At 39.3% G+C, this 20,181-nt stretch overlaps 1 protein-coding gene across 3 annotated transcripts in view; it reads right to left on the bottom strand.

The window, feature by feature from the left end:
- The window catches only part of NUP133 (nucleoporin 133), a 67,283-nt gene that overhangs the window by 9,611 nt on the left and 37,491 nt on the right, over positions 1-20,181 (bottom strand). For all 3 annotated transcript variants that reach the window (XR_010149870.1, XM_003308807.7, XM_054659941.2), the window contains exons 15-22: positions 19,712-19,936; positions 15,749-15,871; positions 14,542-14,641; positions 13,746-13,997; positions 12,666-12,799; positions 9,721-9,879; positions 7,269-7,404; positions 1,630-1,748 (exon numbers count right to left, since the gene is read on the bottom strand). Coding sequence is in view for 2 of the 3 variants with exons in the window: in XM_003308807.7 (XP_003308855.3) it covers positions 1,630-1,748; positions 7,269-7,404; positions 9,721-9,879; positions 12,666-12,799; positions 13,746-13,997; positions 14,542-14,641; positions 15,749-15,871; positions 19,712-19,936 (1,248 nt within the window). In the remaining variant the exon portion in view is untranslated. The remainder of the gene's footprint in view (positions 1-1,629; positions 1,749-7,268; positions 7,405-9,720; positions 9,880-12,665; positions 12,800-13,745; positions 13,998-14,541; positions 14,642-15,748; positions 15,872-19,711; positions 19,937-20,181) is intronic.

The following is a 20,181-nucleotide window of genomic DNA, read 5'->3' as shown; positions in this document are numbered from 1 at the left end:
TATTTTTAGTAGAGAAGGTTTCACCCTGTTGGCCAGGCTGGTCTCAAACTCCTGACTTCAAGTGATCCGCCTGCCTTGGCCTTCCAAAGAGCTGGGATTTTAGGCGTGAGCCACTGCGCCTGGCCAGTTGTATTTTTATAGTAAAAACAGTCTCATATTTGGAAACTGTATTGCATCTACCTTAAAATAAACCGTCTTTTAAAAAAATGCATATTTTAGGCACGGCACAGTGGCTCATGTCTATAATCCCAGCTCTTTGGGAGGCCGAGGCAGGCAGATTCCTTGAGAACAGGAGTTCGAGACCAGCCTGGGCAACATGGAGAAACCTCGTCTCTACAAAAAGTATAAAAATTAGCTGGGTACGGTGGTGCACACCTGTGGTCCCAGCTACTCCAGAGGCTGAGGTAGGAGGGTCACCTGAGCTTGGGAGGTCAAGGCTGCAGTGAGCTGTGACAGGGCCACTGCCCTCCAGCCTGACAGCCCGAGCGATACCAAGATCTTGTCTCTAAAAAAAATTGAGACCTACAATAAAGTGTACAGTTGATCTATATTTACTTAATAAAAAAACACATCAACATGTTACCAACACTTATCCCTGGTTAGATTACAGCTGACTGCATACTCATTTCTGTATTCTTCAAATTTCCTGTAATTTTTATGGTCAGAAAAATGCTTGCCTTATTAAAAATATCAATTTGAATTTTTCCCGTCTTCCTTTCCCGAAAACTATAACTAATTTCATTTTTAAAAAATTGTATGTGTAATCCTTTAATAGCAACAATACTCAGACCATTTCAGAAAAAAAGCTATCTGCTTGTGTTCATTGTCTTACAGCACTCAAAAGATAATACTTTTATTTTGTTGTTCTTGAACATCCTTTTTACTCCACCATCTCTGAAACTGGACTGTGGTATTAAAATTAATAATGCATTAGAGTAAAATCGGCACTACTTTTTTCTTAGTGATACTCAATAGTGAGTTACAATAGAGAGTAACTTCCATTTCCAAATTAAATATATATTCTATCAGGAGAGGCTGTTGTAAATTCAGTTATAACAGGAAATCTGTTACTAATAATGACTAAAATGCTAATGTATTTTAATTGTTTGCCTTTTCATATAGATAGAACACATTTAAGGTGATCCTACATCACTCTGGCAAAGAGATGCTTCTTCTCTAGACTGCAGCCCGTATTCCGGCTCTGCCCTCGGGAATGTGTTGGGTTGCAGAGGAAAGGGGTAAGGACAGAACTGCTAGACCATGTAAACTGAGTTCCTTAATCCATTTTTTCTTATAGAAGAGCTTGAAAAGTAATTTTGTGGGGGAAATAAAGTTATCTCATGGTACTTATTTGTCCTATACTAAAAAAGCAAAATATAAGTAATTTCTCCTGGTCACCTAGATAAAGCACCTTTAGGTGGAGGTGTATGGGGAGGCAGATGCTGATTAATTTTTCTCTAATTAGCTTTCTGTTCCCAAGCAGCTTCAAACAACGTTTTTCTAGGGGAGTTTTCTGGAAGGTAGGCAGTAGAACAGTAACTCCTCTTAGGAACTATACTACATGGCCCAACAAACACCAAAAAGGTTTTGAGTTTAAGAAATAGCGTTAAGGATTTGAAAAGCACATACACCAATGAGTTGTGGTGCAGTCAATACTGGCATCGCACTGAGATTTAGCTGTTTCTCCGCCAGCAGCTGTTCAGGTAGGGTCTCCTGATGCAGTAGAAAGCGCTCCTGCTCAGCCATTTCTAGTATTCAAGATGAGAGGGAGGGAAAGAGAATATGATGAACTTTGACTTTTGCTCTCATTTTTGCTGTCATAAAACAAATCTGAATTTTAAAAGAAAAAAATAGCTCCAGAGGTAAACCTGTCTTTATTCAATGATCTCAGAATGCTTTTAATTCTTATTCTTGATTGCCGGTTATGTTTACAACATATCCATGGTTTGATCAAAGTCCTAAGAATTATCACAGCAACGAGAAATAGGAGGGAAGAGAACAAGTAAGGAAATACGTTCACTGCTTGAAGAAGTTGGAGAGCAGATAGCTATTTCATGAGGTATAAGCTTCCTAAGTGTGGAGATCTCTCCATCATATTTTATAATTCAGTAAAATTTTTCCCACTAGAATTTATAGTGTATAGTTGGCCCTTGAATAACAAGGGGGATGGGCCACTAAGCTCCCGTGCTGTCAAAAATCCCAGCATAACTTTTTAAAGAGATGGGGTCTTGCTATGCTGCCCAGGCTGGTCTCAAACTCTTGGGCTTGAGTGATCCTCCTGTTCTAGCCTCCCAAAGTGCTGGGAGGGTAACTTTCGACTCCCCAAAAGCTTAACTGCTGCTGCCAGCTTCACAAATTTCCATTTTTTTTAAAATAATGGTCAGTAAGCTAGACTAATTTATATTGAAATGGGGATAGCCAAAACTGCAGACCTCAGTCTGTGGTGCATATCAAGCAATTCCACTTCTTGTAATGTCACGACTTTCCTAGGCTTCTTGGGAGCATGTCTAGCGTCACCTAGTGGCACTTCATATGAGTCTCAAGGTGTTATTTAAGGTTTATGGTATTGCATTAAACACAGGAAAAAATACTCGAGAACTATGAGAAATCACTTCTTACTGCAATAGGAAATTTACTTTTTGCTGCAATAGGCAATTTACTGGGGTGTAGACAAACTTCTCAAACAGAGATGATCAGAATCATTTTAACTGGATCATCACTTTAATTGGGGTTTTAACTGAATACTGTTAACACTTCAGCAAGCGGACACTTACCCACAATAGCAACAGGAGGTGGCTATGAAATTATTACAGTAAGTACAGTATGTATTAGTTAATTTTGTGATTTAATGCTGCCTATTTACACTGTTTACATTTGCCTCCACTGTGAATGGTGCTATGTGAGGTCTGTGTTTGTGTGTTGATAAATTTTAACTTTTTATAACAGACCTGTGTATGTTCTATGGTAGTAAATGATAAAATAGACTACATATGTTTTATGTATTCATAACCTGTCTTTTTCTTAATTTTTTTTTTTGGTATATCTAGGCTACACAGTTATACATGGTGTATATCTATGAGTGTTTTCATGTTGTTGAAAATCTCCGAAATAGATTGATTGAAAATAATCTGCATGTAAGTGGACCCATGCAGTTCAAGCTCATGTTGTTCAAGGCTCAACTGAGTTTCATTCGCAAATGGAAATGATGTAAAAGCTACCATGAGTCTATCAAGAAAAACAAGACCTGGAAGAATATACAGCACATCTCCTAGGCAGCAAGGGTTATCTCCATTGGATGAGGTAACAGGGGCTTCTGTTTACCATAAACTCTCCAGGTTGCAGCCCATGACCTGACTCCGCCCCAGGGAATGTGCTGAGTTGCAGGAAAGGGTGAAAACTGCTAGGTAGCCTCATAAACACAGCATTCACAGCAAAACAGTGACCAAAACACAGATACTTTCGCTCAAATACTGACAGCATTCCCCATGATCCTGGTTTTGGAAAAATTAAATGAAACACTTTTGTCCATTTCTGTACCTAGAAAATCAGACTGGGAGGAAACCCACAAAACAGTACCAGTGGCTATCTCCGGGGAGGTAGGACTACAGACAACTTATTTTTCCTACTGAATTTTTTCTATAATTTACACATTTTCCATGAGGAATTATTTAACTACCAGAAGAGTTATTTTTAAAAAGTCTATCCCCTCCGATTAGACACATTGTGCTAACAGTCTGTAGAATCACTGAGACCTGCAAATGTTCCCATCGCGTTAAGAAATAAAAGCTAAGAGGTGATCAGATGCAAAGCAGGGAGAAAGAAGAAACAGGAAAGCCTTGGTTAAAATACTGTGATTAACATGATCTATCTCTGGTGGCCAGGCTAAAATATGGCTTCCCCTCTTAGACTATCAGCCAGTCCTATAGAATATAAACACACGTTTTTTTAGAACAGGCGCTACTAGTGCAAAAAATAAAAACATCGAAGGAAGATTATCCCAAACAGTAAAAAATAATTTTAATAAAAGGGGCTAATACCTATAATTTATTGAGTACTTAATATATGCAAGCCATTTTTCTCAAGACAGTGTCCTCAATCCTTACAACTACCCTTGTTATAGATGAACAAACTGAGGCGAAGGAGCATAAATCAACTATCCAAGGTCACAAAGCTAGTAAGTTCTGGAGAAAATATTGAAATCCCAATTCTTTCTACTATATCCACTCCCTCAAAAGGAAAAAAATGACAGCAGTATAATTTAAACCCAGATCTTAGGCTGGACTCTGTGGATAAGCCACATAACCAGATATCCATATCTGCATATACTTGATCCAAACCACAAAGCTGAGATTCCCCGCTCCAATTTTTATTTTGAAAAATTCCAGGCTGGGTGTGGTGGCTCACGTCTATAATCCCAGCACTTTGGAGGCCGAGGTGGGCACACTGCTTGAGCCCAGAAGTTTTGAGACCAGCCTGGGTACACATGGTGAAACCCCATCTCTACAAAAAAATACAAAAATTAGCCAGGCATGGGAGCATGCACCTGTAGTCCCAGCTACTGGGGAGGCTGAAGCAAGAGCATCACCTGAGTCTAGGAGTCCGAGGCTGCAGTGAGCCATGATTGTGCCACTGTGCTCCAGCCTGGGCAACAGAGTGTGAGACCCTGTCTCAGAGAAAATAAATAAATAAAAATAAAAAACAGAAAAAGTCCAAATCTACAGAAAAAATTTTAAAATGCCAATGTGCACTTTATATCCTCCAGCTAGAGTCATCTGTTGCTAACACTCTGTCCCTTTTGCTTTCTCTATGTATATAGGTAATTTTTTTTTCAGCATATGAAGGTTGCAGACATCATGACATTTCATTTCTAAATACTCAGCATGTATCTCCTAAAAACAAGGACAATCAACCACAATACGATTATCAGGCTTATATAATTTAACATCAATACAGTTATATCATCTAATATTAAGTATGTTCAAACTTTCTCCCACTTGTTTCCAAAACATTCAACATAACTGTTACGGTTATTTTGAGGGTGATTCAGGATCAAGAATCTCGCTCTGCATTTGCTTCTGTGTCATGGCTCTTAGGTTCCTTTCATCTAAAACAGACTGTCTTTGTCTTTCATGTTGGTAAAGTTTTTGAAGAGTCTAGGGCAACTGTATTATACAATGTCCCACCAGCAGGTTATGTCTGATTGTTCTCTTGTAATTAGAATAAGGGTGAACATTTTGGCAAGAACAGGACACACGTGATGGTAGTACATTGCTTCAGGAGTGGTACACAATGTGGTTTGTGGTTGATGACAGGGTCTATTAGATTTGTCTACTGATACTCCAAAACCACGGGAATATCCTCTTCCCCTAGCCCCTAAACTCAATGGTCTCAGCATCCTCTGGTGACCAGTTATTCACTGTGGTTGTAATAGTGACTTCTGCCATTGTTTTCACATTTATTAGTTGGCATTCTCCTGTAAAGAAGCATTTCACTGACCCTCTCCCTTTTTGAAAATCACTGTAGACTCATGAATTTTTTTGTCTTATAAACTGTGGAATATACCCTTTACTACCAATCTTTTGATGTTCAAATAGTCCCCAAACTTGAACAGTGGGAGCTGTTCAAGGCTCTTGTATTATTTTAGTATCTCTACATTAACCTTGCTTTCTGGCCCAATAAGACTCTCCAAGATTTCTTCAATAAGCCCTCACTTCTTTTACTGGAAAACGGTAGTCAGAAACCAACATATGGAACTAGGTATACTCATGCTACTGGGGTGTCACTGCAAAGAGACAAGAAATACGTATGTGTGTGTGTGTATAGATAAAATGTATATATATGTGTATTGTGTGTATATATATATACACACACAATTTTATATATACACACACACATTTTATTATCTATATCTATCTATCTACATATATAGAGAGACAGACTTTTTTTTTTTTTCTGAGGCAGAGTTTTGCTCTGTTGCCCCAGCTGGAGGGCAGTGGCACAATCACATCTCACTGCCACCTCGACCTCCTGGGCTCAAGTGATCCTCTCACCTCAGCCTCCCCAGTAGCTGGGACTACAGGCGCACACCACCACACCTGGCTAAGTTTTAAATTTTTTGTAGAGACAGGTTGTTACTAAGTTGCCTAGGCTGGCACAATCTCCTGGGCTCAAGCAATCCTCCCACGTCAGCCTCCCAAAGTGCTGGGATTACAGGCGTGAGCCACCACACCCAGCTGATGTATTTCTTTAATTGATGCATAATAATTATACATATTTATGGGGTACAATGTGATGCTTCAATACATGTATATGTTGTGTAATGATCACAGGGTAATTAGCATACCCATCACCTCAAGCAAGAAAATATATTGTTTTTAAAAATCAGATTCTATCTGGTATTTCCAATTCAAATTCAGTAATACAGAGTTTTTCTTCACTGTCTTTCTATATTTGTACTCCTCTCTCCTTGGTTCTAAAAAATAATAGCATCATGCCTCAGTATCTGCTGACAACTGGTTCTAGGACCCATAGAAATACCAAAAAGCTCGACTCCCTTATATAAAAACGGTAGTTACTTGCACATAACCCACATACATCCTCCCATATACCTTAAATCACCTCTAGATTATAATACCTCATACAACGTAAATGCTAAGTAAATAGCTGTTATACTGTATTGGTTTTTTAAAATTTGCATTATTTTGTTTTAATTTTGCATTATTTTTGTTGTTTTAATTTTTTGTTAATTCTGTTGTTGTAATTTTAATTGTTGTTGAATATTTTTAATTCTTTTTTCCCCAAATATTTTTGATGTTTGGTCAAATCTGCAGATGTGGAATCCAAGAATATGAAGGGCCAACTGTACTATATGTAATCGTTTTCATCTATAATATACACAAAATAGTTCAGAATTATTGCACCTATACCACACTACCTACAACAAACCCACTGTGTAAAGGTCAAGATTGCTTTATAGTTCTTTTTGCCCTTGGAATATTTATCACTAAAGGTACATAATCAGACCTCTCCATTCAAAATCATTTGAGTCTATTCTTTAGGAATTCTTATTTAAAATACAAATTACTTTTCTCTAAAAAAATTCCAAGTATATAATTGAGTAACTACACATGGACATTAACTAAATGCATTCCTCTTAGAGACAGGTCCTGTTTCTAAGAGATAGATCCTGCTAACTGATGACAGGAACACATCATGAGTTAATTGATGGCATGACCAATTTGTAAATCCTTTTGCTCAAATTCTTTCACCTTCAATTTTTTCTTGCAGTATATCCTCTGAAAAGTCTGAAGCTAATGCAGCCAATTTACTCAAGCCAAGAAGGGTTTTCTTCTTTGCAAAGTAACGAGTTTCCATATTTGCCAAACCCAGAAGTGTTGCATGAGCCTACAATAAAATATGCAAACCATCGTAAGATACTGAGTACCAATTCAAGCTGATACAAGGGTAAGTAAACCCCAAACTTGTTTTTCTCCCCTAAGCCATATCAATGAATGAAAAGTCAACAGTTAGCAAACCTAAAAACTGAGCAGTACGTAACATTGAGAGTAATCACACAGCAAAATATCAACCATCCTCACTAAATATTGGGAAAAGAGACATGCACAAAACATTTGCTCTAAAACTTACATATTCACCTGAACATCCTGTCAAGAACAAATTTTAAAATTAATTTGTATGTTTTTACTCATAATTTGAATATTACAACAATATACTCATTGCAAAAAGGCCAATGACTGTTACAGACACATCATTAAAATTTTTGTGATTTTAATGTGATGTCAAATCATGATGGACTACATTTTTTTTTTTTTTTTTTAGAGAGAGCCTCACTTTGTCACCCAGGCTGGAGTGCAATGATATAGTCTCAGCTCACTCAACCTTCGCCTCCCGGGTTCAAGTGATTCTCCTGCCTCAGGCTCCTGAGTAGCTGGGATTACAGGCATGAGCCACAGGCACCCAGCCTGGACTACATATTTTTATTGAGATATTAGAAGTAATGGCAATACCATCACAAATTAAGAATGTTTTATGCAAATTATGTGAGAAAATAGGAGTACACATTCTAAATAATCCATAAGAAATGCTTTAAAATTTAAAAAAATTATTGTATACTGACGAATTATAATTGTATATATTTATGGATACACAGTAATAATATATGTATGTGATGTGGAATGATTAAATCAAGCTAATTAACATGCCCATCACCTCAAATACCTATCACTGTGGTGAGAACATTTCAAATTTGTTCTCTTGGAAATTCTAAAATGTACAATACACTATTATTAACTTTAGCCATCATATTGTGCAATGTATATAAAAAATGTTCCTGGCTGGGTGCAGTGGCTCATGCCCATAATCCCAGAACGTTGGGAGGCTGATGTGGGTGGATTGCTTGAGCCCAGGAATTCAAGACCAGCCTGGGCAACACAGTGAGACCCTGTCTCTAAAAAAACAAAAACAAAAATAAAAATAATCTTCTTCCTCCTAACTGAAACTTGTACCCTTTGACCAACTTCTCCGGCCCATTTCCCCATTTTTAAATTGGGTTATTTGTCTTCTTGCAATTGAGCTGAGTTCCTTATATGTATATGTGTATATGTGTATGTGTGTACATGTGTGTGCGTGCGATCCCCTCACCCTTCTGACAGCCACCATTCTTCTGCTTCCATGAGTTCAATTGTTTTGGATTCCACATATGAGTTATTTGTCTGTGTCTGGCTTATTTGGTTTAGTGTAATGTTCTCCAGCTTCATCAATGCTGTTGCAAATGAGAGAATTTCCTTCTTTCTTAAGGCTATTACTGCATTGTGTATTCTATATACAACATCTTCTTTATCATTTACCCTGATTGATGGACACTTAGGTGGATTCCATAAATTGGCTACTGTGAAAATGCTGCAATGAACATGGGAGTGCAGGTATCTTTTCAACATACTGACTTCAACTCCTCTGGATATATACTCACAAGTGGGATTGCCAGATCATATGGTATTTCTATTTTTAACTTTTTCAGGAACCTCCATACAGTTTCCCATAATGGTTGTACTAACTTACATCCCCACCAAGAGTGCATCAGGGTTCCCTTTTCTCCATGTCTTCTCCAGCACTTGTTACCTTCACCTTTTTGATAACAGCCATTCGAACAAATGTAAGGTGATGTCTCATTGTGATATAAATTTGCATTTCCCTAATAATGAGTGATGCAGAACATTTTTTTCACACATCTATTGGTCATCTGCATGTCTTCTTTTGAGAAATGTCTATTCAGGTCTTTTGCCATTCATTCATTCACTTATTTTGAGACAAGGCCTCACTATGTTGCCTAGGCTGGAGTGCAATGGTGCAATCTCAGCTCACTGCAGCCTCAACCTCCAGAGCTCAAGTGATCCTCCTGCCTCAGCCTCCCAAGTAGCTGGGACTACAGGTGTGTGTCACCACACCTGGCTAATGTTTTTGTTATTTATGTTTCCTAGGCTGGTCTTGAACTCCTGCACTCAAGAGATCCACCTGCCTCGGCCTCCCAAAGTACTGGGATTACAGGTATAAGCCACCATGCCCAGCTCCCTTATATATTTTGGATAGTAACCCCTTCTCAGGTGTATGACAGTAAACAGTATTTTAATTACTAAAAACAGAACTAATTAAACCTACCTAAATAAATTGCACACATCTGCTCCATAGAAAAATCCTTCTTACCTTTTCTAATTCTTGGCTATTAATTTCATGTAACCAGCTGAGATGTTCATGAGCTTGCAAAAAATTTGCCAACTGTCCATGCTGAGAAATGGGCTGAGATAATAATTTGCCTCGCTTTCCTTTCTCCAGATACCAACGGAAGAGAAAGTCTGAAAAATTCTGCAAATAACAGAACATAGAATTCATTCATAATAGTTTAAAAAAATACATTTCTGATAACAAAACATAACTTTGTTCTAAAGGCCTCCAAAACAGAAAACCTGTTCTAAACAATAATTTCCTATATTGTAGGATCACTTAATTCAATCATCTCATTTGACAAATGTGTACATTCTGATTCAGAAAGGGCATCTTGCTCAAGATCACTGACAAGATTAATGGCAGAACCTAGATGTGCGCTGGCCAATATGGTAGCAACTGGCCATACGTAGCTGTTTAACTTAAATAAAAAATTAGCTTGAAATTTAAAATTCAGTTCCTTAGGTACATTAGCCACATTTCAAGTGCTCAGTAGCCCCATGTGGCCAGTGGCTCCCATTTGGACAGCGCATTATCAACAGCTCCATTATCACAGAAAGCTCTGTGGGACAGCACTGAGACTGTAACATTCCAGAATTCTGCACCAGCTGGCCACATGGCCTGGCATGATACATCAAAATCTAGAGAGGCCCAAATGCCCAGCCAGTTTTCCCCACTGGCTGTTTGTGGAGTGTTGGGGTGGTGTGGAGGCTGAGCTGGAGAGGAAGACCAAGACGTTCTACAGTCTCACAGTGTTTAAGAGATACTTCCCCTAAAGCAGGGATCCTGCCATGAAAGACTTCTGACACCAGAAATGAAATGAATATTACAAAAGCTGAGACCGAGTCCTGGGCCACCTCTATTCCTAATGAACTGAGTCATCTTCCTCTCTTCTAAATTGCCTAACAGAGAAAAAGGAAAATCCACGAGGGGACAAATAACATCGATTTCCATACTATGGAGTTTTAAAAATATACAATGTCTAAAATACAATTTAAAAATTACCAGATATAGGAAGCAGAAAACTATGATTCAAGCAACATAAAAGCAGGCAACATAAACAGACTCAAAGATGATCAGAGTAAGCACAAAAGGACTTTAAAATAACATTTAAACATGTTAAAGAAAATATAAGAAAAAATGCAAAAATGCATGAAAAGAGAAAGAAAATCCATAAAAATAATTTTAAAATCATGATCAGTGCAAAAAATATTTATTTAGCAATGTTTTGAAATACTAAATAAGCTATGTCCAACAACTGACCTTTTTTTTTTTTTTTGAGACGGATTCTTGTTCTGTTGCCCAGCCTGGAGTGCAATGGCACGATCTCGGCTCACTGCAACCTCCTCCTTTTGGGTTCAAGGGATTCTCCTGCCTCAACCTCCAGAACAGATGGAATTACAGGCACACGCCACCACGACTGGCTAATTTTTGTATTTTCAGAAGAGACGGGGTTTTGCCATGTTGGCCAGGCTGGTCTCGAACTCCTGACCTCAGGTGATCTGCCCACCTCGGCCTCCCAAAGTGCTGGGATTACAGGCGTGAGCCACCTCGCCCAGCCCAACAACTGATCTTTGATCAAGTAAGTCATACCCAGTCAATGAAATACTATAATGCCATTAAAAATGCTGCTGTAGAATATTTAATGACATGAACAAATGTTTGCAATGTATCAAGTGAAAAAAGCAGTTGACAAAATATGTTTGTCTATAATACATAGAGTGGAAAGACTGAAAATATAAACCAAATGCTTAAAAGGTTCTCTCTGGGTGGTGGCATTTTGAGTGATTTTTATCTTTTGTGTTTATAGTGGTTTTCTAAATTTTATACAATATCACTTTTACAGTAATAAAAAATAAGCTTTTCATAGTAATCAACTGACTGAATAGACTGGCTTCAAGAAACAACTTTAAATTCACTTAAGATAGCGTCACAATGGAAATTTTTTTTTTTTTTAAAGATAGGGTCTTCCTCTGTCACCTAGCTGTAGTGTAGTGGCACAATCTTGGCTCACTGGCCTTGACCTCCTGGGCTCAAACGATCCTGCCACCTTAGCCTCCTGAATAAGTGTGGCCATGGGTGTGTGGTGGCATGTTTTTAAAAAATTTTTTTTTTTGTAAAGGCAGGGTCTCACTATGTTGCCCAGGCTGGCCTCAAACTCCTGGCCTCAAGTGATCCTACTGCCTTGGCCTCTCAAAGTGCTGGGATTACAGCATGAGCCACTGAGGCTGGCTGGGAACTTTGTTTTTTCAACAGGAAGCATAATATCCCTCAAGGAAAATGAGAATGTTAGGTGTATTTGTAAAGCTAAGCTCTCTTAAAGTAGTCTTCTATGCTCCCGAGTATCTTCTATACAATTTTTAAGAACTTTACCAATATTCATGTACCTAAGTACTTTTATAATAACTAGAAAATATATAAACAGAAATGAAAGTTATATTTTCCAAAGGTCAAAGAATCTTTCAGTAATATTTATATATAAAAGAATTGTGTGGTCAGGCGATGGCTCATGCCTGTTATCCCAGCACTTTGGGAGGCTGAAGCAGGAGGATCGCTTGAGCCCAGGAGTTTGAGACCAGCCTGGACAACATAGCGAGACTTTGTCTCTACTGAAAAATGAACAAAATTAGCCAGGCATGGTGGCGAGCTCCTGTGGTCCCATCTACTGGAAAGCAGGAGGCGTGGGAGGGGGTGAGGTGGGAGAAGTGATTGGACCCAGGAGGTTGAGGCTGTCGTGAACTGTGATCTCGCTACTGGACAAAATTTACAAAGAAACGCGACATACAAATTAGTATCTTCTCATCAAAGTTAACTACAAAAAGATCATATCATATTCCAAAAGCCCTGATTACAGATTTGAAATGGCAAAGCCATTTCAAGAAAAGGCAACTAAAGGACTCAGTGGCCACACACCCAACACTCATCACCTGATCAGCAAACTGGGTCATGTAGCGCTGGAGTCGGCTCTGGTTGTCAGTCTGCTCACACATTTGTACCAATATATCAAAGTCACAGTATTTCTCTGCTAGAGAAGCAGCCCACAGGTACTGGCCTAGTGAAACTGTGAGAATGAGAACAGATGGGAAAAAATCCTGTTAGCAAAACTTAAAATCTGTAATAAAAAATGTTACTTGAAATTTTATCTTTATTCCTATTATAAACCAACAATCATTAATGGAATGGAAACCTTCCCACTTACTGGCACTTAGTTTCACAATTCACATCAATTTCTTAAAGATGCAAATTCAGGCCAGGTGCGGTGGCTCACACCTGCAATCCCAGCACTTTGGGAGGCTGAGGCGGGTGGATCACCTGAGGTCAGGAGTTCGAGTCCCGCCAGGCCAATATGGTGAAACCCCATCCCTACCAAAAATACAAAATTAGCCAGTTGTGGTGGCACACGCCTGTAATCCCAGCTACTTGGGAGGCTGAGGCAGGAGAATTGTTTGAACCCAGGAGATGGAGGTTGCAGTGAGCTGAGATTATACCACTGCACTACAGCCTGGGCGAGAGAGTGACACTCTGTCTCAACAAAAAAAAAGATGCAAATTCAGACCCTTGTTTCATCACTGCCTCCCCAAAACGCTATTCTCTTCCTTCATGTAAGAGTAAAGCAAACTCTTCCCAGTCCTAGCCTGGAGTATAATGTGTCCTTTGCCAAACAGCCATAATATCTTATCTGTACCCCTCAAGCAGCCCTCACCAGGCTCTACTTTGCAATCCAGTTATTCACGTAAAGGTCTGTGATGCTAAGCTCTTTAAGGGTAGTCTCCACATGTGGTTTATTTATGTATTTATTAATTATCTTCAGTATCATCTATGGTACTTATACCTAGATAGTACTGGAAAAAAAGTTGAATAAATGAGCACAGAAAGCTGTGCATATTTGCTTTAAGTTCTTTATTACAGTTGGATTAACACTACCACACTGAATATACTGAATCAACTATTCAACCCTTTCATCCATTCAGCAAATTTAAAACTCTTGCCAAGTATCATGAACTTACGAAGAGGAGATAAGAGATCTGATCTTTTCTGTAGGTATTCCATCTCCAGATTGTCATATCTTTCCTGATTACTGGATTTATCCACAGACTTAAGCTGAGAAACATAACCATCCAGGAAGCAATCGATCAGGGCTACCAGCTGCTCGGTCACGATGTTTCGGAGGTTGCTGTCTGCCTGTGGATAAGCCACCTTCAGGACAATCTCATGCTGGCGTATTATTACCGTTCGGATGCCACCAGGACCACTCGTTGCTGTGAAATTACACAAAATAATATGGTTAAAGTAAGGGCTCTAGTGATGGCTAAAGGAAAGACTAATAGCATAAAAATTATGCCTCTTCATCACTGCTGGAAAATTACATTGAACAGGGATTCAGGTGATACCTGTCAATGCCCTGCTTGAACCCCATCTTCTCCAAGGAGATTTCCTCAGCAAAGCCAGGTAAACATGACTCTTCTTCCTTCTAAATTCCTTTAATGCTACTCCACTTACTTTCTTGTATTAAATCAACACAAAAGATAGTCCATACCTCCGGGGCCAGGACTGCTTCTATGAATAACTATTTGAACTAAAACCTAGTAAATGCATAAGTACCAGTTGAATACATAAATTATAGAGAGATGGATAAATAAGAGCAAGGGAAGAATAAAGTGATTTTGACAAGAGCTGCTCATTTTGGAGACAGCACTTTTTCATTTCACTTACAAACCTATGCTAGGGGAATAACACAACTTCTAAAAATGATGGGTCATTAGAAATATATTTTGAACAACTGTTAATAAATCAGTATATTACCCGTCCATGGAACATATTCAGGTTCTTTTTCTAGTGATTCTTCTCTTCTATACAAAGAGTTTCTATTTTGGCGATAATGACTAGCAGCCTGCAGCATATCCTGGAAAAAAAGTTAATGTGTTATCACATGCAAAAGGTGATGGATCACAGTATTTCTGAAGATAATTTAAGAGAGCAAAGTAAATTAGTAAGAAAAAATACTCAGGGGCCAGGAATGTTGGCTCACACCTGTAATCCCAGTGCTTTGGGAGGCTGAGGTAGGAGGATTGCTCCTAGCCTGACAACATAGTGAGACCCCATCTGTACAAAAAATTTAAAAAATTACCTGGGCATCGTGGCGTGCACCTACAGTCCCAGCTACTTGGGAGACTGAGGCAGGAGGACTGCTTGAGCCCAGGAGGTGGAGGCTGCAGTGAGCTATAATCAAGCCACTATAAACCCAGCCTGGGCAATGGAGTGAGACCATGTCTCACAAAAAAAAAAAAAAAAAGGAAAAAAAAAAAAGAAAATAAGATAAAAAAGTCAGCGCAGATCTGCATGATTACTTTTTGGTTCTTTCTCCTTTTGAAATTTGTTTTACTCCATAATTTAACTTCAGTTTTGGCAAATAATAGTAACCAAAGTAGGAAAATCATTACTACAAGTCCACTAGCTAAAATTAAATGGAACGTTTTAGTCAATAGTAAAAGTAACAAGGTTTTGAGTAATTAAAAAAATAGAAATGAGAAATATTTAGACAGTTACATTAACAATACGTTTGCAATCAGGCATGGTGTCTCAGATCTGTAATCCCAACACTCTTGGAGGTTGAGGCAGGAGGAAGTTGTGAGCCCAGGGTTCAAGGTTACAGTGAGCTATGATGGTGCCACTGCACTCCAGCTTGGGTGACAGTGAGACCTTCTCTCCGAAAAAAAAACAACTAAAAAAATTGCAAAGATACAAACACATCTTCCCAAATGAAAGGTTTATTATTCTACCAAATAGAAACTCAGGATTATAGAAATTTATTAATAGGCACCAGGCTAACATTCAAAATACTCATTAGCTGATTAATAATAAAATGACATTTTTCTAACTTTTTTGGGATTAACAAATGTCTACAACCTTATAAATTATCGGCAATACAGAGTAGGAATATGGAAACCACTTCCTTGTCTATCCATGCCCTGGGCTTTGATTTGCTGAAGCCTTTACTATATTTTTGTACCTTGAGAATATTGTTCACATTGATCACCACTTCAGCCCATTCAATGGAATCCATAGGTGCATCCCTCAAGACTTGCTCCTCATGCTCCAGTAAGCACTCACAGATGGTATCTACTTGGGATACCTGAGAGAATACACAGAAGTAAACTACTTACAACAAAAATTATGGTGATGGGTAACAACTACCCAGTGAGTTTTACTCATTAAGCCATATCCTCAGACCTATAGATGGAGGAAAATTTATTGGCAGTTGATGGTAAAAATAAATTCAAAAATCAAGAAAAGTCACATCTCCTAACTTTTAAAAGTCAGAGTGCCCAAATAAGTCTTATAAACAGGCAAATTCTGGATTGTCACTGAGATTTTTATTTAAACGATGATATTTTTTATTATAGCTACTCTGCTCAGTGCATCTTTAAATAGCACTAGGTTACAGATGACATCACTTTACAATGTAATACCCCAAATTAATGAACTAATAGACTAAAATAATGACCTCAAAAAGTGAACTTGCTAATTTCTTTCTTTGAGGAATTCCCCTTCTTCAGACATAACAGAAACATTTGTAGAACAGAAGTAAGCAACATAAGAGAATGAACTAAATACATAACTTCTAACTCTTCCTTTGTCATTAATTAATACATGGAGATAACAGTGCAAAAATATCATCAGGCACTGAAACTCCTGTTTCAAGTTCAAGTCTGCACTTAAGCTTTCCCCCCATTATTTAGAGTTTGCATAGCAATGGACACTCAGAGATAAGAGGAAAGAAAAATCAGATTAGCTGCCCTCAAGGACCTCGCAAACTGGCTGAAGGAACAAGATATATAGGCACAGATAAAACATGACCCAAACAAAATCCCTCCCTTTTGCAAACCTTCTTCTTTCTTTTGCATTTCTGATGTTAGCCAAAGGCATCCTAACAGCCCAGGCAAGAAATCTTTAGCACATTTAATTTATAAGCTTAAGCGTAAGAATATTTTACATTGTTAACATGAAAAACACAATGAAAGCCTATATAATGGCCGGGTGCGGTGGCTCATGCCTGCAATCCCAGCACTTTGGAGGTGGGTGGATCACAAGGTCAAGAGATCAAGACCATCCTGGAAAACATGGTGAAACCCTGTCTCCACTAAAAATACAAAAATTAGCTGGGCGTCATGGCGCGCACCTGGAGTCCCGGCTACTTGGGAGGCTGAGGCAGGAGAATTGCTTGAACCAAGGAGGCGGAGGCTGCGGTGAGCAGATATTGTGCCACTGCACTCCAGCCTGGCGACAGAGCAAGACTCAGTCTCAAAAAAAAAAAAAAAAAAAAAAAAGGAAAGCATATATAATATAAAAGACAGAAAATAACATAAAAGCGCATAAAATGCCAAAACACTTGTTAAATTCTCTTATCATGTATATATTCAGTGATTTCAAATATTGCTCATATGCCGTGTCAACATAGTCTGTTCCTTAAGCAGTGAGCTCTGCTTTTCCAGAGCCCTGGGAGGTACAAGGCCTTCCCAAACTGGAGACAGAGGCAAAGTGGAGAGCGCACCCTCAGGCAGGCTCTGTATTGTTTTACTTTCTATCAGGGCTGCCAAGTCAAAATATCGTTCTATATGGCCCACCAATCAGAGATTGATTTTGGTTAACCAGCTCGTCCCAAAACACAAATACTCCTTAGACAGGTAACTTGTCACCCCCAAGTGGACGGACAGGTAAAAAGAAAGAAAAACTACTATATGCATATAGCTATTGTATTCTCTTTTCATGATCATTATGACACGGGAGAAGACCTTTATAACTACACCCCAGAGAAGCTGAAGACCAACGAACATCATGAGAAATGAAGATAAATAGTGACGTGAACAGTCCTAAACATTACCATTTTTCATATGGAACATTCTTTTGAGGAGCCAATCACATTTTCAGTTTTGCTGTATCATATTCCTAAAATATTATTCTATATGTATCCAACTGATAATTTCCAGACCCTTCTCCAATAATTCAGCTAACCGAAACATGTACATACACTAAATTGACAATTATACTTTGCCCTTTGATCCAAATGCAGAATAATGAACCAGGCTCTTGCTCAGTTCTTACAAGTAGTCTGTAATTAATTTTAAAAAATTCATTGTCTTATCATATAAAATTATATATGAATAAAGACCAAAAAGGACACAAAAATGACAACAATTTGATTTGTTAGATCATGAAACTTGAGGTGATTTGTTTTTCTTTCAGATTTCTGGCATACTCTCTAGATTAAAAACAAAACATAACAAAGTGCTTTTCCTTCCATTCCCTAGGAACTAACCCAAATGCATAAAAGCAAAGAATTCACACTAAACACATTTATGGAATCAACAGGAAGACTGAATTTAGGTTATAGTACATCAAACTTAGGTTACAGTACATCAAACATTAAGAAAAAGAGACTTGTCGGCACAGTGTGCTACATGTTAGAATACAGCTAGGCTATAGGAGGAAGGAAGCAAAATTTGAGACACCAAATAGAGTTTGAAGTTCCTCAAATGCATAAGGAATTCAGAATTTCACAGAGCTCAGGGTAGAGCTGGCACTGTTTCTAAAACCAGATAGTTCTGCAGTCTCAGTTAAGACAACAGGTCTAAGTTCTAATGTCACACCTTTAAAGGGAGACAGCGAAGTCTGCCTTGCTGCCTCATCAGGCTGTGAAGCTTCACAAAAGCACGAGGACTGCGTCACTATTTCCACAACGTCCAGCTGCCACTGGCTGCCCAGCATCTTAACCATTTCTGTCTTTGAAGTTTGTAGCAGACTTTACTTTTTCTCTGAAAATAAATCTGATTCTACAAGCAAGGTGTAGCAACAGGATCCTAGGAGGTAGCTGAGGAGTTCAGTGAAGGTACTGTTTGCAAAGGTGTGGGCAAGATTAAGGGGTCCAAAAAGGGATGGGGCAGCACCCTAGGATGAGGCATTATCAACCTCAGGCCTGAAGAGGCAAGAGGAGGGGGCAGCTACTGGAAACACAGAGAAAGCAGTTGGACAGGAGGCACAGTCCCTGACAGAGGGGCACAGCCAATGTAAAGTGCACACAGGCAAGGAAGAAAGCTGGCGGAATAACTACTCCAACTTCTGGCCTTATGGCAGGGCCTCACATTCATCTGACCTGGCAGAAGCCGGAGGGCAAGGGAGCCCACTCAGGAAGGCCACCTTGCTGTGGCAGAGTCAAGAGTAGATCTGCCTGGCCAACAAGGGTGAAACCAGGTCTCTACTAAAAATACAAAAATTAGCTGGGCATGGTGGCACATGCCTGTAGTCCCAGCTACTTGGGAGGCTGAGGCAGGAGAACTGCTTGAAGCCAGGAGGCAGAGGTTGCAGTGAGCCGACATTGCACTGTTGCACTCCAGCCTGGCAACAGAGCAAGACTCAGTCCCCCCCGCACCCCAAAAACAGAGTAGATCGAGAGAGACAAAGGAGAAGATCAGGATGGATGCAGTAGCTCACGCCTGTAATCCCAGCACTTTGGGGGGCTGAGGCGAGTGGATCACCTGAGGTCAGGAGTTGGACATCAAACCCCATCTCTACTAAAAATATGAAAATTAGCCGGGGTGGTGGCTAGCACCTGTAATCCCAGCTACTCGGGAGGCTGAGGTAGGAGAATCGCTGGAACCCGGGCAACAGAGTGAGACTCCATCTCAAAAAAAAAAAAAGAAGATCAGCACGCAAAGCAAATAGGTACTTGGAGACAGTTATTGGGGGGAAAAAAGTAAACAGGGAGCACTTCTTAGTCAACTTTGCAAACTCTTCTTTACAGGTAACTGATAAATGATACTTCTGAGTGACGCTCCAGCCAGAAAATCTGGAGTCCAATTTAAAATTTCAGTGAGATCTTTTGTGATTTAACTCGTCCTCACCATCTTTCCTGCCTAGGGCATGATCACTAAATGGCACAGTTCTACAAAGCCACATGAAAGAGGACTCATCCTACCTCCCTGAAAAAGACATCTGCAGGAGTCAGGTTGGACGGGATTTCATACTCCCTCTTGTTCAAAGCAATCAATATGGCTGTGTTGACAAGGTCAGAAAGCCGGGAGTGGTGGTTCTTGAGAACAATGGCGGCTGACAGCTTTTCGGCATGCTCACAGAGCAACAGTCGAGTGGCCATCGGTGTCCCTCTAACTGGAAAACTGCCTAGACGTCCAAATAAGCCAACCTTGCAAAAAGGCAAACACATATTCTCAGAAAGCAATTATGGTAACATGCAAAATACCATAGCTGTATTTTCCCCAGAAGCACCCTGGGCAGTCACTGGCCCCAGCTTTCCCCCAGCAAGTCCCTCCAGCTGTCTCTTGTTTTAACTGTTTCTAACACACAGACACTTCAGCCAGGCCATTAACACCCACAAGGAAATGTAGATATTCCTGTTCTAAGAACAGGGTCACTCCAGGGCTTCTGTCC

The sequence above is a fragment of the Pan troglodytes genome, chromosome 1, assembly GCF_028858775.2.
Source record: "Pan troglodytes isolate AG18354 chromosome 1, NHGRI_mPanTro3-v2.0_pri, whole genome shotgun sequence".
Taxonomy (NCBI): domain Eukaryota; kingdom Metazoa; phylum Chordata; class Mammalia; order Primates; family Hominidae; genus Pan; species Pan troglodytes.
The sequence above is the reverse complement of the archived record's forward strand: the minus strand, read 5'-3'. Positions and strand labels throughout refer to the sequence as shown.